Source organism: Andrena cerasifolii, chromosome 14, assembly GCF_050908995.1.
Source record: "Andrena cerasifolii isolate SP2316 chromosome 14, iyAndCera1_principal, whole genome shotgun sequence".
Classification (NCBI taxonomy): Eukaryota; Metazoa; Arthropoda; class Insecta; order Hymenoptera; family Andrenidae; genus Andrena; species Andrena cerasifolii.
This window is the reverse complement of record NC_135131.1, coordinates 6,077,890-6,091,795: the sequence shown is the minus strand read 5'-3', so window position 1 is coordinate 6,091,795 and position 13,906 is coordinate 6,077,890. Positions and strand designations below refer to the sequence as shown.

At 47.9% G+C, this 13,906-nt stretch overlaps 1 protein-coding gene across 1 annotated transcript in view; it reads right to left on the bottom strand.

The window, feature by feature from the left end:
* Window positions 1–599: 599 nt before the first annotated feature.
* Nlg3 (Neuroligin 3) overlaps window positions 600–13,906 on the bottom strand; it is a 192,695-nt gene continuing 179,388 nt past the window's right edge. Inside the window, exons 6-11 of the mRNA XM_076826414.1 lie at window positions 11,956–12,168; window positions 11,729–11,867; window positions 4,844–4,995; window positions 4,637–4,749; window positions 3,147–3,277; window positions 600–3,059 (exon numbers count right to left, since the gene is read on the bottom strand). Coding sequence (XP_076682529.1) covers window positions 2,484–3,059; window positions 3,147–3,277; window positions 4,637–4,749; window positions 4,844–4,995; window positions 11,729–11,867; window positions 11,956–12,168 — 1,324 coding nt within the window. The 3' untranslated portion in view covers window positions 600–2,483. The remainder of the gene's footprint in view (window positions 3,060–3,146; window positions 3,278–4,636; window positions 4,750–4,843; window positions 4,996–11,728; window positions 11,868–11,955; window positions 12,169–13,906) is intronic.

Here is a 13,906-nt window from a genome sequence, read left to right as displayed (position 1 = left end):
AACGAAAGAAATTAACCAAAGCCTATCGCGGACTTACCAACTCATACCTATCGTTGCACGTATTCTCATTATTTGTATTTAGTAATGTGCGAGATGTTCAGCGAGACGATGGATCGTGGATCGTCGAACGTATCTCTGAGCGTAGAGTTCGTCTGTTGTTGCGACGACAAAGATACCAAGCCAGTTCTTTTGTACCGTGTCTAGTTATTTAGACATAGTCTCGTTTCGAAATAAGCTCACAGGATTTTTACAAACTTGTCATAACTGTATATCGCGTTTACATTATTAAACTAATGGAGCTTCAAATGAACGAACAAATAAAGGTTTGTGTTCACGAAATGCTCTTGATTAATTCCAGGGATTAAAAAATTTTTTTTCAGATCATTCGTTACGTTATCATTTTTTTTTTATGATTAGCTGTACCGTCGTTTATTAACGTTATAGTACTACCTACTTACCTGATTCCCGTGACAAGCTGCCCACGCGTTAGAAATAAAGCAAATCTTCAGAGTATCGTCATTCCGTAGAACTGAAGAGCTGCGGAATGTCTAGAGTCGCCACGAAACGTAAAACAAGAGATTCAAAAGATAGCTTGAAAATCTGGTCAGTTTTTTAATGGAAGCATTCGGTATTCTCCGTGGGTAATAGTAATTGTTTACATGGTTTATTGTAATGTCAATTATATACAAATTTAAAATTACGTCCAGTGCTTATACGCGCCCACACCATCTCATTGTTCGACGCACAGTTACAATCGGATTCCCCGTTGTTCTTCGCCTCGTCCCATTTCTCTCGACACAAGAATGTCAATGACTTCACACACCATTAAACTTAATTAAACATTATTTACAGTCTAAACCTGCTCTCGGTCAAAGAGTCCGTGCCTTCCCGCCACTCTAGAAAATCCTACTAAAAACAATGCGTTCGTTCGGTTCCTCTTCACTCCTCGCTTTGTCTATCGTACATGCGATCGGCGATTCCTTACAGCGAATCGATCGCCGCCGTATCAACGACGCTTCATATTGACTCATCCTGCTAACTAAGTGCCCCTTGCAAGTGTATGGCAGTATGCTGTTGTTTATTTTTAATGATAAATTGTCGATCCCGCGTTAATCCCGCTCCTCCGTCCTCTCCACTTCTTCTCCCTCTTCTTCGGTAAAAAAATGAACTCTTTCGCTGTTTTTATTGAGCATTTAGGCGATCGACATTACTTCCAGCACCTTGGAATTCAGACAGACTTGTTCTCTGTAGACCAAATAACGACGAATCAAGCGAATTGGATCGATCCCGTGGGTCTGTTGCCTTTAAATGACGAAAGAATATCTTTTCCCCACGGGTCTAAAGCTTCGGGCGAAAAGAACCAGACGCATGGGCTACTGGGCCGGAAATCCGATGAAAAATCACGAATCGTTTATTTTTCAAAAGATTATCCTGTCGCTGGAACAATCCCGCCCATACGTGGATTCTTTTCCCGCGGTAGGCAAAATGCTTGCGAATGAAATATCTCACTTGACATTTTTAGCTTCACGTGCTCTTACGGTCAAGGGGTGGGGCAGACTTTCAGATCGGTTTTTTGGGGTATGAAACAAGGAACGAATGATCGAAGCGCGAAGGGTTACAAAATGCACAGACCTGAAAACGTCGAGGAACGATCCTCTGGTTAACCGATCGGGCGGTCGCCAGGAAACGAGCTTTCGTGTTTTCTTCAGAGATCGGGGAGTTCTACTTATATTTCGCTATTATATATCGAAGACTACACGGTTTCTCGGCAGTTGGTCGCGTCTTTTCTCTTTGCCTTTCTCATTGCAGTAAGTAGAAAACGATAACATTCTCAGAGGCACTGGCTTACCGTGCCAGCCCTCGCGTGACGATTCAGGCTGCACTTTCATACGTGTTTCTATAGCGTTCACTTTACACAGCAGTTCTCTCCGGAACGTGTCCACTGTTTATTGGCAGAGGGTGATATTTGATTCAGTCGATCGGACATTCTTGAGGATTTTCAAGGACCTTTCCGGGGATCGTCGAGAATCGCCAAGAGTGTCTCTGATTCTACAAGTTCCCATTCATTCTTTTGCATTGTCGCGAATCAATGTACTGGCTGAGCGTCTTATCGACAGAAATTTGGAAAAATGTGTAGAGGTTTACCGCGCTGCTTTGACGATACCCCAATGACTAATTCGAAACGGGGATCAGATGTTGTTTCCAGCATTGAAAAGCTCATCAACGCGCGCACCTGTCTGTCCGAAGTTTCGCAGAATGGCCAAAGTGTTCGCGACAAAGCTTCAGTCTATTAAACCCCTCCTCTTTAGAAGTCTCTTACCGCGGCGGTTCCGATTCAAGAAAATCCGAATCATCCTTTCGAATAACAGCACTATTCAGCAAACCAGTTCACTTAGACATTCAACAAACACCTTGCTCAGGTTCCCTTCAAAGCTATCAATTGTCCGCGACAGTTCAGCCCCGTCTACAAGGTACTCGTGGAGTCAGACTCTTAACTCGTCCATCACCTGCTGCTGATGATTGTGCCCCTTCTTCAAAGTCCCAGTGCCGGTCATCGCCATGCTCTCCTGCTGCAGCTGATTCGGGCTGATGATCAGATTCTGGCCCGGTTTCCCTGGCTTGGTATTCTTCGGCGGTGGCGGCGGCATCGGCACGTGGCAGCTGTTGTTCTGTAGATCGGCGAATTCCGGCGGTGGGATGTGCTGAATGTGGTGCCTTTCAGCTGTCTTCGTCTCCAAGTCCCCGCAAATGTTGTTAGGCATCTGGCCGTTCTCCTGTCGCTTCTTCGAGCAATTGTGCTGATTGCTTTTGTCGCGTTGGTAGTAAACACCCGCGAATATCAGGACGTTCAGGATGAGCAGACTGCAGCCGATCGCTATCGTGACGCTGAGGGCTGTGGAGTAGGCCGCGAAACCATCCTCGGGTTGCACGGTTGAATCTTCGAACGCCAGCTCGCTTGGTATCGCTGTCGAGACGTTTGGGGTCTTTTCCGTGAGGGTCACTTCCACTGTGGTCATTCTGGTTGTCGTTGGTATCCTCTGAATGAACCTCGGTGGCACCTGTAACAGGAGGACAGCAATGGTGGCTAGGTAATTCGTCGGGGACGTTCGTAAATAAGAGGAACGGATCGCGAATGGATCGCGTACCTGCTCAGTGTCGAGGAGATGATGCGACCTAGGAACATCGTCCGAGCCGGGTTTGTGGAGGTCGGGCACGAGGTTCAACCAGAACGAGAGCCTGTGCGCCCTGTAGTGGTTCTTCAGCTTCGATTTCAGCTCTGAAAGCACAGATAGGTGATTCACGGCGAGGTCAGCGGATGGAGAAGCTGAAGGAGGAGGGTTGAAAGAGATCGCACTCGCTTCGGAGGGAACGGGTGCGGTAAGCTATTCGCACGGTAACCCCGAAGGGCTGCTATTTTCCGGAGCCCTTTCGTATTAACAGCGGGTGGTAATTAATTATTGTCGCGCTGTAATTCCATACAGAAGGCAGCTTCGTTAGTCAGCGCGCTTGAAAGTTCCAAACTACCGCCGAGCCGCTGCAGACCGCACTAGGGTAAAGAGCATCCAGACAGGCAGGGGTAGAGAAGAGCACGGTTACCCCTTAGGCTGACTTTGCGCCGACTTTTCTCCTTGCGGCCGCGGCGCGGCATAGTTTGACCTGCACTGCACTCAAGTGCGAGCCAACTTTCATCCACCAGTGTTATTCTGTTCGCGCCAACGATTCTCTTTCCCGAGGTAGCTTCTCGCGTTAGATGCAGCGCTAGCTGTAGCGAGAAGGATCCTACAACTCCGTTTGTTACACCCCTCTGTCTCTCCGATACCCGAAGCTTTCTGCTGGATCGCAATTTTTGGGTCACAGAGTGCGCGCAGCATTCCGCAGTTTCGTGATTGCAGAAAATTGCATGCACTTCCTCGCGTTTCTCACCCTTTGGGCGATCATTTGTCTCCCTTTTAGACTCGAAGGGTAAAAAGAGCGCAGTATCCTGGCTCGAGATTCAAAGCGTTAAAGGGTGTCGCAGGTGAAAGAAGCCGTTGGCTTTTCATTTCAAAGTCACGATGCAATTTGAGCAGCTCCGGGAAGCTCTACAAGCAAAAGTGAACCCCCCGCCCCCTCCCCCTCTCCCGGGACTCTGGTTGTTTCTGACGAGCTGCCATTCTCATTCCTCTTCGAGAACGAGAATTATGCAAATAAATCTTCGCTGATCCTCTTAGTTACACGTACGTAGTGCGTGCAACCTCGCCCAACCTCACCGAGGCTCTAGATTCATTATATTCGCTTTGTAACATAATAGGATTAAATTATAATTGTTGGTTCCGTTTCGAAACTCCGGGATCCTGCGAGAAGAACGGGGTGGCTTTTAAGCCTATCGCGTGCTCGAGGTAAAGGTCGCAATATTTTTCTTTTCAACGTTAACGTTTTAGACATTTTGTGGCTTGAGACTTTCACCCCTAAATTTCCCATCTTCGTCTTTGAATTACAATTCCCTATTTTTATTCCCTACCCCTATCCCACGGGCGGAAGAATTTAACGAGGGTAGACGTAGCCCGATCGCAGTTTCAGGAATTTTAGGGCTCGTAATCGTTAGAAAGTTCGACCGAAACTAATTCCAAGTTCGTAGTTTTTCTCGATCGCTCACCTATGCTCAGGTATTTCTTGTGTACGGCTTCGTAGGCGATCCAATCGATGTTCTTGAACTTCGTCCGCTCCGGCCTCATAGGTCCGAGCTCCGGCGTGCCCTCGTTCGGATTTCTGTCGAGTAACAACCGGGACGCGATCGTTTACTTCTGATCAACCCCGGGGACATTCGGATTTTCGCTCACGAACTCGCTCTTCCGCCACTCACCCTGTGCGCGCGAAGTTCGTCAAGTAGAGTATCACGCTCTCCGAGAGGGCGATCTCGGCTCTGGTGTAATTCTTCGGCCAGTGAGACAGACCACCCACTATGGGTGCCCCAAAGAAATATGGCAGGTCCTCGCCGTGGATGCACCCCGGCCTCTGCAAAGAAAATTACGCGATGAAAGTTCCGCATTAGATCGATAGAGTTACTCGAAGTCCTGAGAAGCAAGAAAACCGAGACAATAAATAATCAAAGAGTCAGAAGATTCAGAGTTCAAATGACGCAGAAATTCAGATGTTGTGGCGTTCGCGCAAACCAGCATTTTCCTGAAATATTCCAGAACTTCAGACACAAATTCTCATCGAATCATACGACTTGCTCTTTCAATTCCTCTGCGGAACGTCTGAATGTAATTTTTTTTTCTACCTCCAAGAAAGGATCGACGTCCACAAAGGCTGGCCTGACTGAAGTATTGATGGCATTTTAACGACGCGGGACGTCGCTCGTATTTCAAACGCGGAGAAAGGCTTTTCCGGCGGCACGGAGATATCGAGGAGGAAAGAGCCGGATGAGCATGGCATGATATGTGCTCGACCTCGGTTTCGAGATTACTCTCGTCCTCTTGTCGCTCGACTTGACCGTAGGGAAAGCTACTGCCCTTTCGAAACCCTTCGTTAAGTCTGAACGGTCGGTGGCTCCAGAAATTCATGCATACCCTACCTCTTTTCGAAGCCCAGGTGTTGTAATCTTGTAATAGCGGTCGCGGAGACGATGATGTTCGTAAAGCTTTGACGTAGACAGAGCCGAAGTTATTAAGTAATTTCCTTCGAGACTTCCCGCCACCGTTACCGAATTTTCTGTTGACAAACCGGAGAGAACGCCGCGTTGTTTCGTCCTCCTTCAGCCTGTGCTTCGATCGAATATCGCGAACGCATCTTTGGACGTCCCGAAATAAAGAGAAAGTCGATTCTTTTCGACAAGATCGGGCTTTGAGGCTTCACGGTTCCCTTTGAGTTCGCCCTGTAATGGAGACCTTATGCATCTTTTGTAGTTGCACCGTTTTCTCCCTAATATTTCCTTTATCGATTTCCGCGTAAGCCTTCGGCCCCTTTTGAGAATCATATAGCTCGGTGCACTTCGCTGGATCCACTGCTCCAGCTTACTTTCGGTTTCCTGCTGAAATAGAATTTAGTGGACGCGTGGCATTCGTACAAGAAACTCCCGGGTTACACGTGTGACCGATCAGAGATCGAACGTTTAACATCGGTATGTCGATATTCGCGATAATAGGGCGTGGTATGCTTGTTGCACAAATCACCGCGGTATCTCCGCCCCTCGCAACGCCACGCGTAGTTGCGAAGTTCCTCTTGAAGATGTCAATATATCCCAAACGATTACAGCATCCTCGCCGTTACAGCTGTCTCCTGCCAACCCCCTGATGCACCAGCTACTTGTTAAACTTCGGTGAACTTGACGAACAGTTCACGGATGCTCGCGCAACTTTCCTCCCCTGGCGAAACTCGAAATCTATCAGCGATCAGTTCGAGAGGCAGGTGCACGCATGGTTTTGCGAGTCGACAATTCGCCAAGACAGATCGGACCGCGTCGTTCCCCTTCGACGCGCTGCTAACCCCCTCGCCACTCGCGGAATTTCTGCTCCCTCTCGCGAACAACTACCCTTGTGTAATTCTTCGTTCTATCAACCTCCAATTTCTCGTTCCCGCGAACGTTGCGTGTTATTAAATGATTTTATATTCCGCTCCATCGTGCGCCCTCGCAAGCCGATGATTAATTATGCACGGTGAAGCCAGCCTTCTATCTACTTTGCAGCTTTCATCTTTGCTCGCCGCACTATGTTTCTTCGTCTGTTTTAATTGCGAATCGCCATTGTTTACCTTCCTTACCGAGCTGCCGGATTCAATTTTATTTTTTAGCTCCCACCCTCTGTCACGCTCTCCTTCGCTTCACAGGGGTTGACGCCCCGTTTCTCATTGCGGTCACGAATCTCGCTCTCCCTTCTACGAAGCTTCTGCTCGTCCTAGAGCTTTCTAGTCCTTTCCTTCCTGACTGGAGGCTCGGCTAGGTGCAATCGATACATCGAATTTCCTGCTACCGGTACACCCACGGACATCGAGAGACACGTTGAGGGGGAAAGTTGGAGTCTACGATTTGAAATGAGATTCCCGCCAGTATCAATTCTTAGGATTCCAAGTTAGAACGGTCCGGGTAGTCGTATTAAGTTCCAACAAGTACGCGTCATCCCTTTCATCCCCGAGCTGCAGTTATTTTCACGCGAGAATTGCCCGTAATAAGGGATTATTTTCAGGAAAATTGTCCCCGCATTTCCCAAGGAACGAAGAAAATTTCTGCCGGCATTAACGCGCAGTCGTGCCATTTCTCCTGTAGTGTTTCCCAAGTTGGAAACCCTTGAATGCGTTCCGCGCCTCTTTCCAACCTGTTCATTTCTTTTTCAACCCTTCTTTTCATCGACTTCATCCTGCGCGCCCTCCTCCCCAGCTCTCCCCATTTTGCATGCGAATACCCTTCCTCTTTGGTCCGTGGAAATCGACGTTGCTGAATTTGCAATTTCCCCCAACGAACGCTGCAGCGCGGCGACAATGCCGCCGGCGAAATGAATGCGCGTTAAACACCCCTCGCGATGGCAGATACAGATGGATAAGCGTTCTCTTAGAGGAAACGTGTGCAGGAAGATGATCTAGTGTTGATTATTGAAATCACCGCTCGGAAAATTCCTTTGAATTTCTCCTCTTCTTTTTTTTTTCCATTCTGAAAATCACCCTGTCGTTGGGGAAGTTTTTCGCCTTTCTAAAGCTGGCTTCGAGCGATCGAAACAGATTGTGAAGCTCCTTTCAGCAGTTGGAATTAAAGGTTTGCTCAGCTCGCGATGCCGAGGCGTCAGGTTGCATTTACGTGACTAAAAGGATTACATTCGCCTCGACGTGCACTCCGACCCCGTTAAAACAGCTCTAATCTTGAGTGGCTTGTTAATTTTTCCCGATTACATTATGCATGCTGTTCCGCGCGTGCCATTATCATACCGAAGCGGTGAATTAAATATGAAATTAATCCCGCCGCCTCCTTCTTTGGAATTCCCACCGATTCTAAATGCTGATTGCTAGTGGCATTACCATCATTGGGAAACGGATACCCATATCAGTTCATTTATTCCTTGCTGACACCCCGCCGCGTGCCTGTTATCGATTACGTTTAATCGTGCAATTTAAATACTGAAAAGCTGTCGCCACTTTCTCGCTGTTTAAATGGAAATTGCTCCGCATAACTCGCTGACTTCGAGCTGGCAAAAGTGACACCTAATTTCTGAAACTCCATAATCATTAACTTTAACGAGAGAATTTGAAAACTTTTAAAGGTGTCTTACTCACCCTCTCCATCGCCGACGATCACTTTACTCTCCCCTCTTAACGTTTTGTTGCATATCGTTACGGGATTTTTTTTTTCACTTTCAAAAACAATTCTTTAAAGAACACGTTCAAAGGAACGAGACGAGATAGATTTCCTGATAAGCACATGTTCTAAAGTAGGAGATTCAGAAACTTTTGCAGAACTTTAAATTCCTCATTGTCGACAATCTCTCCTATCTCCTCCTTCTTTTCGTTCGACTTCCCGCTTCCTCCTCTCCCCTAAACTCTTTAATCCCTAGAAATAATTCTTCCAGCACACGGAGACAGCAAAAGTTCCACCGTATCGAGGAACGCTACCAAAGAGATTGAACGCGAAGAATTTGCGAAGACAACAATGATACGTGTAATATATTTACAATGATATCTCCGAGTTCCTTATTTTGCGACTTTTTATTCGTTAGTCCTGTATAGGGCGGAGCGGAAAATTTAAATTTGAATTTTCAGTTGGCCTGGGTGCGGGATAGTAGTCTTTTGATTAACCAAACAGGACTGTAAAAAAAATTGGAAAAATATTCATGTCTGCAGGTTCCTTTTTCTCCTAAATAATCATATAATCATATAATCATTTTTAGGGGAAAAAGGAACCTGCAGACTTGAATATTTTCCAAACTTTTTGTTACAGTTGCGTTTGGTTAATCAAAAGACAACTACCCCGCACCCAGGCCAACTGAAAATTCGAATTTATATTTTCGCCTATGTAGTATCGCTTCGCCCTAGTCCTGAATGATCGTGTGATTAACAGATGGGGGGGGGGGAGGGGGCGTAATCATTCCACGTATTTTACGCGCACGGACCTCAGAGTTTTTCAGCGCGTTTTCCCTCAATTACCGAGGCTCCTTTAAGCCCTCTGTGTACACGCGCAATCGGCAAACGGAAGTTTAATCTAAATTCCGCTCCCAGCTCGTCTTTACACAGCTCCGCTTTGACGGCGACGTGCACACAGGCGGCCGTTCTTGCGACTCGTCGCTTTGGGGATTCAACACGCGGGCTGACTGAAATTTTTCGCGGTAGAAAAGGAAACGCAGACGCTGTGCCCGACGATTTTTCAGAAACTCGCTACCATCGTTATCGGATTCCTCCTTTTCTGACCCGGCGGGCGTAGCGCGGGAGAAGAATGACGCCGGCTTGTTGAATCTGTTTGATAATGTGTTTGCGTTTCAATGTTTAATTCCGACAGTGTTGGTGTGCTCTTCAGGGTAAGTTGGGGACAGTCGGGGCCCAGCTGACATAAAGTGGCTATTAAAACTCTGATATTAGCTCTGATATTATTTATTTTAGCAGAATGAACTTAATACTGTCCTCAGTTAAGATGTTTTGTCTAGTATTTTTACATTTTTCAAGATATTTTTAAATATTCGAAGTTCCGCGCGTCTTTTACCTTTTAAGCAGAGTTAGAAAACCCTGCGTGCTTCGGAGAGATCCAGAAAAAGTCTAATTTATTAATTTTTGTTACAAGAAAGACACGAAGAAAATGATAAAACTTCAGTTTTCGTTCATGTTTCGAAATGACAGATAGGAAATTTTCACTAAGGAGGGCAGAATATGTTCAGAATTTTATGCTGATTCAGAGAATCTGGTAGATATTTCAGACAATATTTTTGGCCCACGTGTTTTAGAGCGAACACCCAAAGAATCATTCGTGAAAAAGTACCAAAGAAGAAAGCAAAATTATTTGCAACTACAGATTTATGGAAAATTGATTTGCTTACGTTAAACAAGTAAAGAACACATCGAGCAGAAAGTGAACTACCTACTGGCGATTAGCAAAGCAAATGAATACCTACACGATGTTGTTCCGTCTGCCGGAAAAATCCCTTCCCATGGAAACCGCGAATATTAACAGAATTCCCTTCGACTTGTAACTCTCCGTGGTTTTACGCTGCTGGAATTCGGCCCTCGAAATCCCTCGGAGAACATTTACACCCGAATATCGCGCGCTTAGTTTTAGTAAGCAGTTCCTCGGAGCGTCCCCCGAAATCCGGGAACTCCACTTGAGAATTAATTCCATTACCGGGTTTGTCGCTATCAGCAACGACCAATCCCCCCCCCCCGCCCGTTTCTTCGCAATTAACATCGCCGACCGTTCCCAGCCGCGTTTCCTTTTTCAGCCCCGTTTAGACGAGCCCTCTTATCTCGGCAATTCCCGAAGCCGCGGCGGTCCGCGCGCGCGTACTTTCCCGGGGAGTCGCAGCGTTATCGGCGATGATAACCGGATATCCGCGGCAAGCCGAAACTCCCACGGAAACGGCGTGTTCTAACGTGACACACAACCGATGATCGCGCGCTGCCGCTACCGTAATTTTACAATTTCCCCTCGCGTATCCGTTTCCCGTGCGAGCCGACGCGCGGCGCAAGATTTACCGCGTAATGTATACCCGCTCGCGGTAATAATAATCGTTCCCGGGGAAATTCATCCCCCGGTTTGAAATTGCTCCTTCGAAAGGGCGGGGAGAGACGCGGGGCTCAAGTGGCGGCAAGTTTCAGAAATCTGATACAACGACCGAGCGCGAACCGGGGCAGAAGCGAGTCGGGATTTCTGCCAAGACACCGCATAATCCAGCAGCCGCGTTTGATATTTTTTCACGAAGTTTCCGCGGAGCCACGGAGGGGAAAAATTAGCCGCGACCTGCGGGGGAATTCACTAGCCGTTCGCCGCGCTTCATCCGCGGGAACGAGGTATGTAATTAGACGAGAAATTACCGGGACACCGTGGTCGCTGCGCGAAAAATTTACCGCTCGCGGTCGCGGCAGCGCGGGTGGAAACAGAGCCCGCCAGCACGCTGGATGCATAAGTAGCGACGCCTCCCTTTTCAAGCAGTCGCTCTCGCTTTACTTGGCTTTGGAGCGATTGCGGGCTGGAAATTGCATTCCCTCGTCAGGCGAGTCGCATCGCCGGTAACGAGTATCGAGGCCGATCCATCCCCCGCGTTTCAATTCCAGGGGAGCTCGCCACGCGCGCTAGTAGCGATGCAAACTTGAAGAAACAGCGATAGAAGGCGAAGGATAATTATTCAAGGGAGGAAGATCGATGGAAGCCACGGCGAAGGGGTTAAATTTACCGATCGACAGTTTTGTTCACCGAGCGGACGCAGTTCTTCCTTAATTTCCACGGCTCACACTCCGACAATGGGAAGCGTCTTTCGCTTCCCACCGTTAAACTGGGAAACGTCAGCATGGAAACGGATGCGCGGGGCGAAGAATGGAATTTAAATTTGAATGAACGAGGATGCGCGGCGAATATGCGAAGAAATAGCGTAATGTATCATCGTTAGTAATAAAATATGCGAAATGTGGGTTAATGGCTGCCTCTTTGATTAAATTACTGACAATTTTGCCCCGCTCTCGCCGACGCCATTACTCGTAAGAGTTTTTCAACCCCCGGGACCTACATACACGTACAGGCCTGTCTGAGCGTGCAACTTGTTCGTGATGTTTAAGGCACACGTACCTGCGGGTAGTCGCCGAATTTCGTCTGGTAATCGAACACGTAGAGGTAGGAGTTGCGATGAGAATGGCTGTGAAGGTCCGCCGTCCTCGTCGCTGGCGCCACGGTGTTCGCATCCCCCAAAGCTTCGAGTGTTTCGTCCCTGGGGAATTAAAAGAAAAATCTTTCACTCGAACCGCGCAGCCCCGTATTAATTCGAAGGGTCGTGTAATCTCATCTTTCAGGCTCACTTTATGTTAACTGGATGTTGCACGGGTCTTTCCCAGTCTGTGTACTCGTTGATGATCGTGGCGAGGATCTCCGCTTGATGATAGGTGTAGGTGTTTCGAACAAATTCCCTCAGAATTTTGGTTCTCCTGTCAGCTTCGATTCCGTACTGCGCATCGTCGGCGGTTAAAGAAAAATACGCCTCGGACCTTACCACGCCGATCATCAGATCGTACCTGAACAATCGATCGCCAATTTATTTTTCTGTACACGTATATTGTACACGCGACCGTGCAGGACAGTTTTATAATTATTTTTCAGCTCTCTCCTTCTACGGCAATTACGAAGTTAAGGCCCAAGCTTCCGCGCATCTCTGATTTCAAACCGAAAGCATCTCTGCGCGGTGGCACGGTGTTCTATAAGCGAATACTGTAAACATTTTTCCTTCGCGTTGAATCGCTTAACGCGGCGCACTTGTTAAATTACTTTTGCAAGCGGGACACTGTCTCGAAAACAGGGACAAAGAGGACGAACCCCTGCGAGCGTCTCTGGCAACGAAAATGGCTGGGTGGGGGGAATGCGAGCAAAAACACTTGGGGCAAAAAGACAGTAATTAAAAGTGGAGTATACAGGGTGCGCGGGAAGCAGACGCGGATAAAAACCCGTGAGTGAATGATTGCGGTGGGGAACGAAAACGAACAATTCGAGGGGAAAGAAGATGCCAGGATTCTGAGTGCTCGAAGGGTTGGCGAGGGCGCGGCAGGAAGCAAGGGTGAAAGATAAAGGGACAGCGTAAATACAAAGAGTTGCGCGATAGAGGACGATACGGGCGGAAGGATGGAAAGAAGGGGATGCAGGACAACGTACGCGAGGAAGCATAGGGCGAAGGGGTGGCGGGGGGTGGCAAGATTGAAAGGCATAAAATGGGGAACCGGAGGGTGAAACGAAGAAATAGAAGAAGCTCATAGAATGACGCCAGACTGCAGAGGGGTGAGTCGCGAAAACGCTCTATTTATCACAGCTTCGGACGAAAGCATCCCCCTTAGTTTTACCCTTAACTCAGGCCCAGTAATGAGTTCCCAGCACGCGTTAACCGATCTCCTTTCTGACGGAAGATAGAAGTTGCTGCACGTTGGGCCGAAGAACTATGGCCCTGCGTTACGGTGTTCAACTGTTCAACGTGACTCGGGGAACTCGAGCTGTTTAATAGGCTACGAAATGAAGGAATTTGTAGGAAACGTATCGCGAGCAGCCTGCACACTCGACAAACTGTCGCTCTTTTGGGTGAAGCGGGCGTGAAAGGTGGCAGTGAAAAAAGTTAGATTTTATTGCGTTGCGCCTCGTTTATGACGGAAAGACGATGCTAGAGGAGAGAAAGGCAGTAATTTGCCAAGAAAGAGAGAAAAGGGAGAAGTGGGCTACGGTGAAACGAAATGCGTAAAAAGTGGTGAAAAGGGCTACTCGTACTAGTTCGGTAGAGTTCGCGTTACGAATAAGACAGCTGTCAGTTTTTCAGCTCGGTGTGCCAGTTAGTTAGTACGCTCCGTTTAGCCACATAACGAGACCTCTGTTTTGTTTGAACCCGGCCTGCAACAGGACCGTTACGGTGGACGCATTCGCGATTACGTGATCGTCTGGAATTTGCGGTGAAACGAGCACCGAAGTATGCCTGTCCCTATTTGGCCGGCATTTCGACAGAGGAGTACAGAAATCGGAAGCAAGCACCGTTGAAAAGGCACATTCGTGACATCAGCCGAGCGGTTACACCCGAAATTCGTCGCGGAATTACCGAGCAGCTCGCCGCTGTAATTGGCCCTTCCTGATTCCGGGCAAACGAAGTCTCCGTCTCCTTTTCTGTTCCAGAACAGTATTGAAAAGGAGAAACCGCACGCGTGGCAAGTTGCGAATGCGCTGAGCTTTCGCGTCGAAGAATATGTACCTACGTTCTGGCGGTTACCATGCACCGGTTTTGCA